The sequence below is a fragment of the Mus caroli genome, unplaced genomic scaffold, assembly GCF_978045245.1.
Source record: "Mus caroli unplaced genomic scaffold, Mus_caroli_1 scaffold_8, whole genome shotgun sequence".
Taxonomy (NCBI): domain Eukaryota; kingdom Metazoa; phylum Chordata; class Mammalia; order Rodentia; family Muridae; genus Mus; species Mus caroli.
Window position 1 is genome coordinate 27,125,303 of NW_028227263.1, and position 17,725 is coordinate 27,143,027.

Sequence of the window (17,725 nt, forward strand, 5' to 3'; positions counted from 1 at the left end):
GTGCCTTGTCTCCTTCACATTATAAATTAATGTCAAAACTGTTTAAAGAAGTGTGGGGGAGGGATGACTACAGAGTAACACACACTACTTTTCTTCAATTTTTTCCTTTTTTCTTCTCTCTCTCCTCTTCCTCCTTTTCTTCCTCCTTTTCCTCCTCCTCCTCCTCTCCCTTCTTCTTTTCCTCCTCTTTTTTTTTTTTAAAAACAGAGCCAGTCTTTCACCATGTAGTGCAAGCTAACCCAGAATCCATGATCCTCCTGAGTGCTGGGATTACGGTATGAGCCACCGAGCCTGGCCTGGCGTGTACTTGGCATAACCCTAAGATATCCTAGCATTCTCCAAACTCAGGAGAGCTAACCACCGTTCAAACTCCTGAGGGCAACAAGCTCAAGAATTAGTGTCTCCAGTCCGGGAACTGATTCAGACGGAAAGAATGAGTGCAAATGTCACCAGCTTCCTCCCCCACATAATTCTTCAGGCAGAATTCTGCAGAGAAATTCAAAGCTTTCCTCCTAGTTTTAGTTGAGAGTCATTCCTCAGTCCCCTGATGGACGACTGTGGACCAAGTCTGTCCTTTCCCTTCTGGGCTCTCAGTACCAGAAGAAAGCATCAAGGGAAGATGTTAAGGGAAAGGAAAACACAATGACCAAACCAACTGCAAGAAAACAAAGCCTGGGCTAGCCTGGGCAACATAGCAACCTGCCCCAAAACAAAAACAAAACAGACCCTGATCTGTACTGCTCTCAGCTAAAGTAAAATATTCAAGTTAAAATTGCTAACTACTATATTCAAATGAGGAAAACACCCTTTGATGTTGTTCTTGAGTTTGGGTAAGACCAATTAGGGATTTTTTTCCTTATTTGGGCCTAACATGTTGTTTGGGGAAATGGCTGTAGTAGACAGAAAGTCAAATGACTCTGAGGGTCGGGTGGGCCATACAAACAAACGTGTTTATTTTGAGACAAGGTTCTAATAAGTTAGCCCAGATTAGCCTGCATCCTGCCTTAGTCTGGGGTTCCAGGACTACAGGTGCCATCGCTAGCCAGACTCCTTCCAAAAGTTCGTTCTTCATAAGCATTTGCCTATGAACCAATGTAAGAAGCAGAAAGGTGTGGGCCACTGTGAACATCTGAGGGGGTCAGATGCCCTCGAGCTACAGTTATAGCTGGTTGTGAGTCCCCATCTGGGTCCTCTGCAAGTGTTCTTGACAGTTGGCCCATTTCTCCAAAAGCACAGACATACATGCATTTAAAAAAAAAATCTGTTGTTGCGAAAGAAAACATACAAGTTTAATTCTGGCAGTCGGCTGAGGTTTGATGCCCGTGAACCACATGCTGAGCGTACATTCAATAAATAAATGTGTATTTCCCAGACCCCTGGCCAGCAGAGATGATTTTCCCACAGGGCTGGCCTCTGTGAGACTTTCTGAGCTCCTAAACTTACCAGAAGGAGACACTAAAATCTTGACTACAGTGTGGGGGGTGGGGTGGGTCGGGTTGGAGGCACAGAACTGCTGTACGAGCCACAGAAGGCTGAGGAGGTACTGCTAACTACACTAACGTGCAGAGGCCCAGACCATCTGGAGCACCAGCTTAACCTGGGACCAGTCTGAAAAGTTATTAGTGGCTTATATGGCTTTTGATGTGCAGTAAGTCTTATAATCCGGTGTCTTTTGTCATTTCTTTTTTTCTTTCTTTCCCCTTTCTGCAGTGTTGGAGATGTTATATAAGCACTCTATCACTGAGCTGTATCCTCCTCAGCCCTTGGGGGTTTACAGACAGGATTTCACTACGGAGCCCAAGCTAACTTTGCACTTACAACCCTTCTGTCTCCGTCTCCTGAGTGCTGCTATAGGCTGAATTCCAGGCATGTTCCTCCACGCCGAGCTACCTAGTGTCTTTTCTTTTTATACTCCAAACTCATTTCAGTTTGCCAGCCACATCTCAAGTACTCAAGAGCAACACGGGGTTGGTGGCCACTGGACCAGACAGTGCAGGCACAGCTGTGACCCTTCTGCACTGGGCCTGCCCTTCTATGGCGAGACCAGGTAGCTCCAAGGGCTAAAGGGCTCATCTAGACCTAAAGCTGTGTACAGCTGTGTTTCCTTCTGAGAAACGTTTGTATCAAAGTTTTAAGGAGATGGATAGATAAATGGGCAGGTGAGTAGATGGATGGTCAGTGTGAAGACAGATGGGGGTGGAGCAGGGGGATCAGGAGGGCAGGTAAACAGATTGGGGAGGGGGGGGGAGATAGATAGAGGATGGCTGAGAGGGTAGATGGATGATATCTGGGTGGATGGACCAGGAGGGCCAGGGAAGGGAAAGAGGAGGAGGGGGGAGAGAGAAGGGAGTGGGGTAGGGAAGAAGGAAGGGAAAAGGTTAAACTATGGGTCACTGCCACTATCACTGTCTCCTTGTCCCTGGGCAAGAACGGCTGCCAGGACCAGGAAGAGGGATGAAATGACAGCCCAGGCAGCCGCTGCAGCTTGTGTGAGCTAAACAGGGCAAAGGAAAGGAAGCCATAGCTGAAGATGCTGCATCTGAACGCATCGCCACGATCTCCTGTGACAACACAAGTCCATCATCCACCTGTCCCATTAGAACCTCCTGGGAATTTAAAATTGATTGGCAATGAATTTAACGCCAACATCATTTATGTATAGGCTGAGGAGCTGGGGCATCTGCTACTATTGATTTATCGGACATCCCTTCATACATACACAGTTTTTACTTAAGCAATTTGCTTCTTGGAAAGAAAGACCCATATGAAACAGGAACATGGCTCTGAGCAGCAGCAGAGAAGTTGACCTGTAGCCAGGTCTCACTCCACCCTCTCCCCCTTTCCTGCATTCTAATGACTTGCCTGCTTGCAAACCTTCTGATGGCTCTGGATGACAGAGACAACCAGACTTCAAACACGTTTCTTTCAACACACTGAATTAAAAACCTTATCCATTTTCAATAAATCCCGATTTGATTAAAACCGTCTAATGGTGGTTCTGAGCAGGCTGGTGACATTACCTGGCAAGGCACTGCGGCTGTCCACACACATCGAGTAGATGCGCTCATAGACCAGCTTTCCTAGGAGAAAAAGACATATGGTATTGACATCACACACCACAGGAGCAAACACTAAATAAATGTTACTAATTAGAAGCAGGAAAATGGCACCTGGCAGCAGGCATTAACTCATGAGTGTATGCTGCCACCTAGTGGCACACACTTTTAGCTTTGGGATTTTTTTTTTTTTTTTTTTTTTTTTTTGCTTTTTAGTGGGAAGGGAAAAAGAGCAGATGGCAGGATCACAGACACATCCTGGAAGAGGAAGCTGATTTTCACACGAATTCACAGGGTTTACCTAGGTAGTTAGGTTAAAAATAATTACAGAATGTTGTGGCCCTCAAGATTCGGGTCAGATATTCATTCTCTGATCTCACTGACTTGACTTCTGACCACAGGCCACTTATTTACGTCTGTTGGCCTAAGCTGGGCATGGCTGGAGCTGAATCCAGTGTAGGGCACTTTCTGTAAAGTGTGGGGACGCCTCCCTGCTCTGGCCCGAGTTCCAGGTTCTTTTTCTCTTCTCACTCAGGTGCTGATCGCCTCTGGCAGGGTGGTAGCTGGGAACGCACAAGCCTGGGCCTGTCTTAGAGCTTTGAAAGTCAAAGATTTGGGGAATGTGACTAGAATGTGAACTTTGGACCACATCGCTGCAAATTCTTGTGCGTGCTCAGGTGTGGAAGACACTAATTATCGGAGTATCTAGAAATGGTGGCCAGTGTCTGCTAGACCAATACTTCTCAGGCCAGCATGCGGCAGAGCCCTGGAGCCCCAAAGATCACCATCCAGTGTGAGGTCTCTGTCCATCCCAGGGGCTCCGGCAGAAGTGGTCTGGGTGCAGCTAAGATATGTCAGAGATGTCAGTGTACAGTCAAACTGAGAAGCCCAGCTTAGAACCTCACCCTACACACACACACACACACACACACACACACACAAACCCTGCAGACTCTGGAAACCTCATAGAATGTGCTCCAATGCCAGTGCCCAGGCCCACTGCCTCTTTTCCTTCCTATGGTTTTCTAACCCAGGATCACAAGGGTGAAGAGAGAGAGGGAGACATTTCCTCTCTGCCACAGGGATTAGTCCATTGGGTCACACTGGACAGAGGCACTGCTTGTCCCTGAGCACGCTGAGGAACAGCATACCGAGGGAGGGACTCTTACAAACTCCTTTACTTCCTATACAGAAGTCTGCCACCTCTCTAGAAACAGGAAATACACCTCACACTGTAAGCAGCTGCTAACTATGTCATTTCTGGCCAAATAAGTTGTTTTTCTTTTGTTCAGGTGGTAGACACTGTTTGGGGAAATAACCATCTCGGCTAGAGTTCATTCTGTATGTGTGTGCGTGTGGAGGGGCGGATGCATGCACTGCTCATGTCCATGAGCAAAGATGAAGGTCAGAGGAGAATGTTGGGTCTCCTCTATGACTCTCTGCCTTTATTCTTTTGAGTTGGGACTCTCATCAGACCTGGAGCTAGGCTGGAAGCCACCACGCCCCAGTGACCTTTCGGCCTGTGCCTCCCACAGCAGTGGGTTTGCGGTGCTCGCACAGCTAGCTCCACCCATCCCTCATGTGGATCCTGATGATCTGAGCACTGGATCTCACGCCTTCACAGAAACCTCTCACTCGATGAGCTGCCTCCCCAAGCCTTGGTTCTTTTCCTGACTAGCTTCTCACACATCGAAGACACCGTGACTGAAAACTACAGCGGTGACAGTGAACATGTTCTGAGCATGAGCTCTGTGCCCAGCACTACCCACAATTATTTACCATGTCCTGCCAGCAGCTCTTAGGAAAGAAAACTGTTCTGTGTCCCTTACATGTCCGTTCAGGTAGTTGTCTCCAGAAAGTCTGTAACTTTAATTTTTTTCAAAACATATTTTAAATGATGGTTCTTAAACACTTTAACCTCTCTGCTAGCCCACCACCAACCAGAGGTGGTGGAAAAGAAAGGATATAGGGGAAGTGGACCTGTTTAGAAAGGTTCTTTAGAGCAACTCCCATCTGTGTTGTCTGGAACTCAGCAGTTCAGTTCACAGGTTGGCAGCGGCAGCTTGATCCACCTGCAAACACTTCACGGATGCACCAGCAGTGCAGTAGAGTCAGAATAACAAACAGGAATCAGCAGTGGTGGCCCTATCTAGCAGGTACAGGCAGGCCCCAGCCTCAGCAGGAGTCAGCATCAGGAGGGATTTGGACCAGCAGGGACATCAGGAGAAGTTCTCAGCTGTGCCTTTCTCAGGAAAGCCGAGATCAGCAAAGATGCAAGATCAACAAGCGTTGCGCAGCTAGCCCTACCAGCAAGCCACCTCAGCCTTCGTCACTGTCCACTGAGTTCTATTTAGTCTCCCTCCAAACATCACGTGTCCTCCATGGGTCTTGCCTCAGCACATATGTCTGTCTCAGCTGACATCACTCTGCCAATCAGCCGGAATCTGAGGAAGCAACAAAAAAACTGCAGCACACCACCAGGTTTTTGGTGTGTTTCTCTATGGAGTCCGGACAAATGGAACTCAAGAACACGTGTAAGGTGGACCAGTACATGCGTGTCATTAGCGAAGAACCCCTCACCACGGGTCCTTTCATGTGCTAGCGTCAGCAGAGCATCCTCTCGCCAGTGTCTGCTTCAGTTCCTTCATGAGGCTGCCTGAGCCTTTCACCTGTGTCCACTTCAAGAAAACTCCTTTTTTGCTCCAGCAAAACACCAACCAACACAACTGACTCTCCAAAGAACCCTTAAGTTTCCACCTCAGTGTCTCCTGTGCACCATTTCACAGGCAGAAAATCTGAATCTCAAACACATGACTGAAGAAGAGGCAGCAGCCAGGGAAGCCAGCAGTCCGCCTGTGCCTATGGCCTCCACTGAAATGCCTGTCATACTTCTGTTGTGTTCATGCATCTCTAGATGCCTGGGCCGTGTGCCCTGTGGTCCTGAACTGCAAGATGCTCCAACCCTAGCTCACCATGCTGACAGCAGAGAGACAGGTCTGTTAGAACAGCACATGGCAAGACTGGCCACAGGACTCAGGATTGGTATCCAGACAGGGCAAGGCTCTCTCCATTTTTAAAAACTGGAGATGTGTAAGCACCGCCATGACCACGTCCATTGATTGCCCTTTCTCTGGCAACAACAGGAAATGTTTGTGGGCAATCAACTCAGGCACTGGAAGTCAGCCTATGTCACTGCCAGATATCATGACCCGAGCCAGGCCAGTGAGGCAGAACCCAAAGGTCTTTCCACGCTCTGGGACCATCAGCAGTAATGCTGATAGAAGCAGAGAACACAGTGTGAATCTTGAGAATGAAGTCATCCCAAGAGAAAGTACCAGAAAGACAAAAAAAAAAAAAAAAAAAAAAAAAAAAAAAAACCTCAATCACACCAAGTCCCTAGATCCAGCTGTACCTGAAAGCACTCTTGGATCTCCAGCAGGCTAGAAGGCTTGTTGTTGGAAGGGTTACAGACAAGACATGCTGTGCTGTAAGCTCATGGACTCTGCTTTGGTAAGACATGAATGCCTTCATCTGACCTCCAGCTCTCAGAAGCTCATCTGTAGGTTCCTTCTGATGCCTCTACACTTTATTTACAGCTCAGAGTGTTGTTGGGCCAGGCAAACTGTTCTGCTTCAACCACCCACTGCTACACACCAGGCCAAGGAGCCCCTGGGCCTTCAGATAGTCTCTTCGCCTAGAACTTTCCACTAAGCTTAAAAGATCACTCTGTCTGGCTTGGGGAGGCAGCTCATCGAGTGAGAGGTTTCTGTGAAGGCGTGAGATCCAGTGCTCAGATCATCAGGATCCACATGAGGGATGGGTGGAGCTAGCTGTGCGAGCACCGCAAACCCACTGCTGTGGGAGGCACAGGCGGAAAGGTAAGAAGTATGAAACCAGGGTAATCCCAATGATCTCAGAGACACTGTGACTGCCATGTAGGAAAGACAGATCTGTGGTGACTGAAGACACAGGGAAATGGGCAAGCCGGGGAGAACTTCAGTGCATGCAGAAGACGCCTAGGTGTCCAGATGAGGAATGTGTCGTGTCAGTACCAGTTCCTGAGGCAGACACTGCAGGGCAGGGAGAGTGCAGGGAAGAGAGGCTGCGCTCCTGCTATGGCTCAAACCTTCACTGTTTCCTCAAGGCCCATCTGTAAAAGGTGTAGGCTCCAGCACTGTTCTTGGGAGGTGTGGTCCCTTTAAGATAGAGGCAAGTAAACCTTACAGGCATCCAGAGCAAAGCCCCTTCTTTGTACCTTTTTTTTTTTTATTATTACAAATATACTAATTGGGCCGGGCGTGGTGGCGCACGCCTTTAATCCCAGCACTTGGGAGGCAGAGGCAGGCGGATTTCTGAGTTCGAGGCCAGCCTGGTCTACGGAGTGAGTTCCAGGACAGCCAGGGCTACACAGAGAAACCCTGTCTCGAAAACAAAACAAAACAAAACAAAAAAAACAAATATACTAATTGATTCTTTATATTTTCAGAGGTTATTGTATTAAATTGTCTATTGATAGTACTTTTGTGACTGTAAATACTTGGCTTTTTCCATGTGGATTCTCATGTTAGACTTTAATTCGCACATGTGAACTGAACGCTGATCCGTATTTTTTACGACACCCGAGAACTGTTACACCTTTCATTTTATCTTTTAGGGAATCCCCGTCTTTCCATTTTTTCATGTAAATTTTTGCACAGTTACTTGTTAATATGTAAATGAAGTTTTAATTGCTATTGTTTTATATAGGATTGAAAGAAAATTAACTCCTTGATTAAAAACAAATTTATCTGAAAAAAAAAAAAAAAGATAGAGGCAAGTATTTAAGCCACCTAGAGCTCCCCTGGAGGCAGCTGTGAGACTCCAGCCCTTTGTTCCTCTTCTACTTCTGGGCCATGGAGTGGATCTGCCTGTCACACATTCCTGCCTTGCCGCAGGCCCGTGAAGTGGAAACTTAAGGGTTCTTTGGAAAGTCGGTTGTGTCAGATGGTGTTTTGCTGCGGTAAACACATGAAGGAGGTTTCCCTGAAGTGGACACAGGTGAAAGGCTATGGCAGACTCATGAAGGAACATTTCCTGCAGGGGACATAAAGTGAGAGGATGTTCTGCTAAAGCAAGCACACGAAAGGACACGTGAAGGAGTCTTCCCTAATGACAGGCATGTCATTCCACTGTGTAGCTGCGCTCCTTTGGTGGGGCTCCATAGAGAAACACACCAAAACACTTCTGGTGGTGTGCTGCGGCTTCATGCCACGTCCTCAGACTCCGGCGGATTGGCAGAGTGATGTCAGCTGAGACAGACACATGTGCTAAGTCAAGACCCATGGAGGACACGTGATGTTTGGAGGGAGTATAAACAGAACTCGGTGGCCAGTGACAGAGGCAGAGCTTGGCTTTCTGGTACAGCTAGCTGTACAATGCTAGTGGGTTCCGTATCTTTACTGATCTTCGCTTCCTTAAGAGAGGCACAGTCGAGAACTTCTGCGTTCCTCCTGGTCCCTCCTTGTGACTTGTGCAGAGCCTGAGGCCAGGCTGTCTCTGCTAGGTAGTGTCACCACTGCTGACTGTGTTTGCTATCCCGACTCTACCTACCTGGGCTGCTGGTGTATCCGTGAAGTGTTTGCCAGTGGATGGAGCTGCTGCTGCAGACCTGTGAACTGAGCTGCTGATTTCCTGACAACACCGATGGGAGTTTGCTCCTAAGAACCTTTCTAAACAGGTCCACTTCTAAATAGGTCCCGTTATCCTTTCTCTTCCACTACCTCTGGTGGATGGTGAGCTAAAAGGGAGGTTAAAGCATTTAAGACCCATTATTAAAAATAAGGGTTAAAAAAAAATTAAAGTTGCAGGCCCAAGTAAACTTTTCCTCCTCATCAACTGACTACCCTAAGCACTTGGTTACGGTGACAGAATGAGACACACAGTTCCCATCAGTGCAAGTGTAGGTGCCCTGGAGGCGGCAAGAGACCTGAGCTTAGCCAGGACACGAGCTGCTAACCCGCCGATGTCATTCATCATGCTACTGGCCTATGTGAAGATTAGAAGAGAACATTCAGGGCTTTAGTAAAGACGCCCAATGCAGTGGGCTGGGGAGAAAGACTCCTAGTGCCCAGCACACAGACATCCAGCAATTAACTGAGTATTTCAAATGGTAAGTGTAGAGGAATGTGAATGTTCCCAACAAAAGGAAGTGACGGATGTCTAAGGCAATGAACACACATGCCAATGACCCTGACTGTCACACATCCTACACCCGTGCCACACTGCGTTCTTCAAATCCAGGTAAGTACCATGCGTCAGTCAAAATAAAAATGTATCCTGTTACTTTTTTACATATATATATATATATATATATATATACACATACAGCATGCTAGTCTACATACAAAACCTTTTACATATTAATATAAATATATACAGCATGCTATTCTACATACAAAACCTCTTGACTTTACAAGCAGGAGAAAAAGAAGTCACAGAGCAGACCGTTCTCCCTCGTGACGTAGTGACGTACCCCAAAGGACTAACGCGATAGCAGAAGCCAACGTAAGCAGCTCTGGCACTACCTTCTGACAAAACAAAGACATTTTCTAGACACTCGATGGCTATGGCACTTACCAAACGTATCAAGGATGTCGGTGATAAGGACAAATTTGCTTGGGTAGAACTGAATAACGCTCGTGTCCGACAGCAGCTTTGAACACTAGAAAGAGAGAACAGGAGAGGAAATTCACTCTGGGTGCCTCACTTGGAGAGCCTCTAAGTGTGGAAAACTGATGATCTCGGAAAGCAAGTTAGCACAGAAGTGGGTGCCCAGTCCCGGGTCAGCCTCTCCCACAGGGCACAGGCACGAGAAAAAGCTTTCCTTACTTTTATTTTAGATCTTTGTGTAGATGGCTGTTTTGTCTGCATGTGTGTGCATGTACCTGCTGCTGCCAGAGGTCAGAAGAGGGTGGCAGATCCCCTGGAATTTGGGTTATAAACGATTGTGAACCATCATGTGGATGCTGGGACTCGAGCCCTAGTCTTCTGGAAGAACAGCCAGTGCTTGTAAATGCCGAGCCGTTCCTACACTTGTACTTTTCCTTTGTGTGCTTGTGTTTGTGTGTGGTATGCATGTGTGCATGCAGCTGTACACCTGTGTGTGTGCACATGGAAGTCTAAGGAAGATATGAAGAGTCTTTATCCACCTCATTCTCTTGAGGCAGGGTCTCCCCGAGCCTGAAGCTATCTATCACTTTTAGCTAGGCTGACTGGCTTGCTGCCAATGATCTCCTAAAATCTGCTTGGCTCTGCCCCTCAGTGCCAGGGTTACAGGAAGCCCCTGTCACACCCAGCTTTCTTACGTGTGCTGGGGATTCAGACGCAAGCCCTCTCATCTGCATGGCAAGTGCTCCTGCAGGGTCCGCCTGCTCCCCAGACCCACCACTCGCTTTTGACAAAAAGAACCAGGATGCTTACAGAGCCTCCTACAGAATGTTCTGGAAAGCTTGGCTCTGAGAAAGCCACAAGTTTGAGACTTAGGAAAACTTTTCTGAAAGGATCCTGCTTATCTGCTGAACCAGGCAGGGGGATCTCTGAGTTTGAGCCCAACCTGGCCTACATAGTGAGTTCCAGGATAGCCAGGGCTACGCTGAAAAACCCTGTCTTGAAAAGTAATAATGAAGTAAAAAGTGACAGGGGAAGACAGCTGGCGGCTTCCGAATATGCATGTCCATGCCTGCACAAACGTGCACATTTATCAATTCAGAAATAAAAAATAAACTGGACAAAGAACTGGACTAAAGAAAAGGTCCATAAACACACATCTCTGGTGATCAGGGCATGCATGTGGTGGTCAGGATATCCAGCAGGCTCAGTCCCCTGGACACGTATTTTCACTCTGGCTCTGGCTCCCAGCATCTAAACCGTGAGAGTGGCCAAGTTTCTCCTCTGTGTGACATGCCTGTGCATAAACAGTGTCTGGCCTGTGGAAACCCTCTCACAGGGGCAGGGAGCCATGTGCTATTAAAGCAAAGATGTTTGTGTTATTGCAGCGTTTGGATGCATATGGAATTACAGCCCCTGCTGTCTTGCTCTGTGATCTTCACAGCCCTTTATGAGAGTTCCCAACTTAAACAATCACTCGCAGGGATTCTCGGGGATTTTAGGGCTCAGAAGAAAAAAAAATACAATGACCCCCCAAATCCCAGAGACTGTTTACATGCAGACCCCATGGGTCCTAGGAAGATGACAACTCCCACCTCCTCCTCCACCACTGCCATGCAGGGCCCCCTTGTCCACACACAGCTCAGGCAAGGTTCCAGATTCCACCCAGCTGGGACGTCCCACACAGCTGTGTGCTGACCCCACCCCCACTCCCACAAGCTGCTCTCATGAACATGTGTTTTAGGAAGGATGAGGAAAAAAAAATTTTTTTTTTAAATCCAAAGTTAAAAGTTGTAAGAACCTCTTAAAGTAAAACTACCTTATAAAGTACCATTTTAAAGGTCATGGTCCTATTTCTAAGACTTTTCTGGTGAGACCGGGGTGTTAAAAGTAGACAATCCCAAAGGACACCCACAGTCTCACCAGCTTGACTGCCTGAACATGAGCTGAATGAAGACGAGAGATGAGCTAATGTGGAAAGAGAAAGCTCACTGGGCTTCGATCCTCCACACAGAACCACAGGCAACAAAGGAGGAAGAGTCTGCCCCAAGGAAGACACAGCAATAGGCTAGCCAGTACAAAAATGGTGTATGTGTGTGTGTGTATGTATGTATGTGTGTGTGTGTGTATGCATGGGAAAACAATTTTAAAAAGAGGTCGTGAATCTGAAAGGGGGTAAGGAGGGGTATATGGGAAGGTCTAGGGGGAGAAAAGGGAGGAAAAAATATAATTATAATTCTAAAAACTAAAAGAAAATTTTTTTGGTTGGTTGGTTTTTTTTTGGGGGGGGTGTTGTTTTTTGGTTTTTGTTTTGTGTTTTGTTTTTTTCGGGACAGAGTTTCTCTGTGTAGCCCTGGAACTCACTCTGTAGACCAGGCTGGCTTCGAACTCAGAAATCCGCCTGCCTCTGCCTCCCAAGTGCTGGGATTAAAGGCGTGCGCCACTACTGCCCGGCAAAAGAAATCATTTTTAAAAATGAAGAATCTCCAAGGAGCTGCTGGGGAGAGGGCTCAGTGGGTAGAGTGCTTGGCACGCAAGCATGAGGACCTGAGGTCCGATCTCCAGAACTCCTGTCAAAAGCCAGGTTTGGTGACAATGTATCAGCAACCCACACTAGGTGGGCAGAGCCTGCTGACCAGACAGTAGATATGAGAGATAAAGAAAGGTTCCATTCGAGACTCTGTCTCTCAAAACAAGGGGGGTAAGCAGCTGAGGAAGGATACCCAGCCAACATTAACCTCTGGCCTCCACGCAGGCACGAACGTACACACGCACACACGCACGCACGCACGCACGCACGCACGCAGATAAAGAATCTCCAGCCAAGCATTAAAGAAGCAGTATTTGTAACAAGGGCTCTGCGAGAAGACCATGCCCAAAGGCAAGCATGCAGCATCCTCATCGCCTCCTCCTTTGAGATCCTAATGAAGTAGGCTGGGTAGAGCTTGGGCATGAGGGGCTCGCACAGCTCCCAGGCTCAGCCTCCCCTGCAGCAGAGGTTGCGACACACTGCTGTTCACTGGCTGACTACTGGCATGGGACTGTGGCTGAGGTACCTGCAGTCAAACTCATCACCATTACTGGAAAAACATTGAAATGGCAGTGGGTGTTTTGTTTTGTTTTGAATGACATTTAATACTGGCTGTTTGCTGGGACAATGGCTCAGTGGTAACGCCTGAGCTCAAATCCCCGAAATCTGAGGGATCCTACAGCAAGACTGAAGGCAGAGGAAGAACGCCCAGAGCATGGGCCAGCTAGCCTGGCATGCAAACGCAGCGCAGCAAGAGAACTTGTCAGAAATGAAGCGAAGACGAGGACTGGCGCACGAGGCTGTCATGTGACTTTCATACACATGTGGTGGTTCCTGATTACAGTCAGGAGCTAGGGTGATGAGCGTGTTCTAAAACCGGACTGTATGAGATGAGATACCTGTGCCGCTGTAAATGCACTAAAAGTCATTGTATTTCCTTTCTTTGGGGAGATAGGTTTTTTTATTTTTGTTTTGTTTTGTTTTGTTTTTTGAGACAAAGTTTCTCTGTGTCACCTTGGCTGTCCTGAAACTTGCTCTGTTGACCAGGCTGGCCTCAAACTCTGAGATCCACCTGCCTCTGCTTCCTGAATGCTGGGATTAAAAACATGCACCACCGCTGCCTGACTGGTAGGTAGGGTCTTCAGACCCAGCTTGGGCTAACACTGAACTAGCTGTCTGCCAGACCCAGTCTCTCCAGGGCTGGGATGAGATGTATTCACCACTGTGCCAGGCTCAAAGTCACTAAAGTCTAGGCTTAAGCATGCAGTGGTTATGAGCTGAGAATTACTTTGATTGGGGATGTCAGTCCTGGGATAGAACCCAGGCTCTCCAGGTAGATGAGTGAGTCACAGAGCAAAGGAGGAGCCCTTGCTTATTCACCTATGCTATATGCCATGCCTTCTTCATTTCCTCATAGAAACCAACCAGAAACATTTAGAACTTTGGGATCCAGCAGGTAGGCGTAGTCAGACCCCGCTTGGTTCCTTCCCTGAGATGGTGACCTCGGATAGAGTCCCAAGTTCCAAGCTGCGGCCACTCTACAGTGCAAACACCTGCAGCTATCTGAACTCCAAGGCACCCTCAGTTTGCAGGCACGGTGGCAGGCCCTTTCTCCCAGAGTATTTACTCTATAAACAACAGGCAAAGGGAACTGGCCCAGCTCCCCTGAGGTGTGAAACCCTAGGAAAGACCACCCTGCTGCACACAGATTCAATTTCAAACACTTAAAGAGCCAAGTGCACAGACCTCTATCAAGAAATGTCCCATTACCATGACAAGAAGTGACAAGTGATGCTCTGTGACCAACATCCCTCTGAACTAAAATGGCTGTTTCAGACATGCTGATCCAAAACCAGCAAAGCAGTGAGATTTCCCTCTTTCACCACGACCTGAGCACTTCTTTCATTTTTCTTCATTTTTTACATGTATTTACTTGTTATGTGTTGTGAGAGAGAAAGAACACTCCACTGTGTGCCATGGCACACATCAGAGGTCAGACAACAATATGCAGAGGTCGGTTCTTTCCGACCCACTGTGGGTTCTGAGGATCCAACTCAGGTCATCAGGTTAACTCCAAAGGCCTCACTGGCTCCACTGTTTTCTTTTTTTTTTAATTTTGCATTGTTGTTGTTGTTATTGTTATTATTTTTATTTTGAGACAGGTGACTTCCAGCAGGCTATGTAGGTGAGGATGACCTTGCTCTTCCTACCTCCACTGAGTCCGGAACCTCACCCCAGCACACCAAGATTACACAGTGCGGGGATCTAACCCAGGGCTCCCTGCACTTGAGGCAGGGCTCCCTGCACTCGAGGCAGGGCTCCCTGCACTCGAGGCACGCGCTACACTAACTCAGCCACACACCCAGCCCCTGACTGAAGTACTCTTTGCCAAGAGAAGAGAGTCTTCAGGGCAAGAGTGCAGAATAAAACCTTTTCCTGGAGATGGCAAGGCAGCTTTCTAGCTAAGAGCACTGGTTGCTCTTCCAGAAGACCTGAGCTGAGTTCCTAGCGCCAGCAACTGACAGTCCACAGTGGCCTGTATCTCCTGCTCCCAAGGGCCTGACTCCCTCTACTGGCCCCCATGAGAACCCACACACATGGTATATTCTCACAAAGACACATACACATATGCATAAGTAAACATAAGAAGAGTTGGGCAGTGTTGGCACACACGAGGCAGGAGGGTCTCTGGGTTCAAGGCCAGCTTGGACTACAGGGTGAGTTCCAGGACATCCAGGACTACACAGAGAAACCCAGTCTTGAAAAACCAAAAGAAACAAATCTTAGAAAAAGAAAAAAAAAAACAAAAAAAAAAAAAACCTTTCCTTACAGGACTGACTCCAAGAGCCATCAGCAAATCACCAAGATAATTTGCTGAACATATTTCTCCTTACAGTATGAGTGTATTTTGCTTATATCTTTAAAATGTATAACAGAGACATTAATCTCAGATTCTTGGAAGACAGTTACCCAAACCTTAGTGTGCACAAATCACAAATATAATAGCACTTGTCCCAAGGCCTGTGTACTGCACAGCACTGGGTGAATCATTAATTCTGTCATCTTGGGCAACAGTGGTTCCAAGAATCGTGGGATGCACAACCTGTGCAGCTGTCCACGGTGGCTCTAGGATTAGTCATCTAACAAAACCAGATTCATAATCACGGCTTCCCAAAGGCCATCTGTGAGCATGGAAGTGATGACTGAGGGTAAGACCTGAGGGAGGACTCTAAAAGCTAAGTACAGTTTTACACAGAAATTTAAGAAAGGAAAAAACACAACACCTCCCCCGGCCTGACCTGGATGACAATCTTCAGAGCCTTCACTTTCTGGTCCGTGGCCCAGGCATCCTTCAGAGACTGGTTGAGCTCCTCTATGCGGTTCACATAATCCTGTTGGGTCAGGTTCAGCAGCTCCTTCTGGGATCCCTGGGGGCAGAAAAGGCAAAAAGAACTTCAGGTGAGCACAGGAGGAAAAGGAAAAGTCTCGTCCTCCACATAAGACGGCAAGACACTGGCTGCACTTTGCCACTCGGTGCCACATCTGCAACCTCCGCCTGCAGCTAACAAAGCCAAGATTCTGGCCAGGTGCAGATGCTGCACTGGATACCTGGACTTACAGCTTGTGGACGGACAAGTGTTGTGCCCAGCTTGGTACTAGAAGCTCTGGCATAAAAATTTTGGGTTAGGAAGATGGCTCAGCAGTTAAGAACACTCACTGGTCTTACAGAGAACCTGGATTCAGTTCACAGCACCCACGTGGCAGCTCACAGTCAGCTGTCAGTACATCCAGAGGATGTGATGCCCTCCTCTGGCTCCCTTGGGCACCAGGCATGCAAAAGCTATGCATATATACATACATGGTTATGTATATATGCATATATGTGCAGGCAAACACATGAGACTGTTTTACATGGATGCTGGGAATCAAAGCCAGATCTCCATGCTTGTACAGCAGCTCCAAACTTCTCAGTTTTTAAGAGTTGGAAAACAAACCCATTTCTCTAAGCATACACAGGCACTTACAAGGGTCCTGTGGCCACATTCAACAGGCCCTGGGTAAACAATGCTTCGAGGTGGGATCTTTGTGCCATACAAAGCTGTTTCATTGGGGGTGATGCCACATGGATTTTACTGCTGACAGAGTCCCCAGATCACAGAATAGCTCCTACATCACAAAGTGAAAAGAGGACTCCAGAAAAAAACAGTTTATACCAGGTGAACAGTTAGGCCTCAGCATCTTTCCCTGAACTATGTCAGGGCCCCAGGAGGCCTAGCACAGTGAGCAGCCACCCTTGGCAGAGGCCTGGCGAGTCCCCTGTTCACTGTGCCCCATGAGTGGCCGACTTACCTCCTCAAAGTCATCCAGCTCTTCCAGCCGCGTCCGAACCTTCTCTGACATGGCAGAAGCCGCAGCCCCAGCTCTGCCTACATGGGAGAGACATCGGTCACACGAGCAGTTTTCTCATGCACCCACACCCAGCGTTGAGAGACACCTATCACGTGTCACCATGAACTTGTCAGGAAACGATTCATCTCAGAACGCTGCAATAGTGGACCAGCTTCGGCTGCCTCACGGGCTCAAGGCCTAGGGGAAGTTTTTCCACCAGCAGCTGCCCCCAGAAGCGAAGTGGGTGGGTGGTCCCAGTCAGGTGAAGCCCTGTGTAGGGTATCTGTAACTCACACTCCACTGTCTGCTTGTTCCTAAAGGAACAGTACAGAACTCTACCATGCACTGTTAGTCTGGAAGGGCCTCTCAGGCATGCACTCATGATGGCCTGGCATTACCAAGCCTTTACACTCACCCAGCAACCCACCTCCTCATCTGCCCAGAGCAGGGAGAACATGTCTTCCCAGGCAAACAGGCCTAGCTGCTTCAACCAGCAGCTGTCAACACCATCCCCGGTGCTGGCAGGAGCCAGGATACAGATGATGGACTTGAAGTCACAGGCACAGACATAGGGCAAGGGGATCTGTCCAGACTACTGCTGCCATCCAAGCCTTTCAGAATCATTTTCTTTTCAGGCCCTAGGTTCCTAACCCTGGCATAGACTGGTGGAGAGTCTACTATCGGTTAACAGCGTGGCAAAACTATTTAATTACCAAGAACTACCCTATGACCCACATGCCCAACAGTCACAACTTAAAGGAGAAACGTTTGACGATTATCAGAGTTGAAAAGGCTTTCAGTCTGCATAAGGGGAAGATCCGGGGGAAGCAGCTTGTCCCTTTCTGCAGCAGGGGACAGCGTGGAGTGTGAGGAGAGGGTGTACCCCTGGAAGTCAAGGACCCTGGTGCCTTAGACCCACGGAAATGACTAGGCCTTCCCTTGGTCTGAGCATGGATCATAACAATGTATACAGAACGAGTCAACCACACCTCTCTCCTCCCAGACAACTGTAAGCTGATAAGCTGAAACTGCTCCCACTACAGAGACGGGATAACCTCTGGTCATGCTGCTATACATGGTAAACCTGCCTCCTATACCACAAAGA

The 17,725-nt window shown here is 48.0% G+C and overlaps 1 protein-coding gene across 1 annotated transcript in view; it reads right to left on the reverse strand.

The window, feature by feature from the left end:
• Positions 1 to 17,725, reverse strand: part of Vps35l (VPS35 endosomal protein sorting factor like) — a 99,772-nt gene that overhangs the window by 71,128 nt on the left and 10,919 nt on the right. The window contains exons 6-9 of the mRNA XM_021166497.3: positions 16,582 to 16,658; positions 15,531 to 15,659; positions 9,672 to 9,756; positions 3,021 to 3,080 (exon numbers count right to left, since the gene is read on the reverse strand). Of these exons, the coding sequence (XP_021022156.1) occupies positions 3,021 to 3,080; positions 9,672 to 9,756; positions 15,531 to 15,659; positions 16,582 to 16,658 (351 nt within the window). The remainder of the gene's footprint in view (positions 1 to 3,020; positions 3,081 to 9,671; positions 9,757 to 15,530; positions 15,660 to 16,581; positions 16,659 to 17,725) is intronic.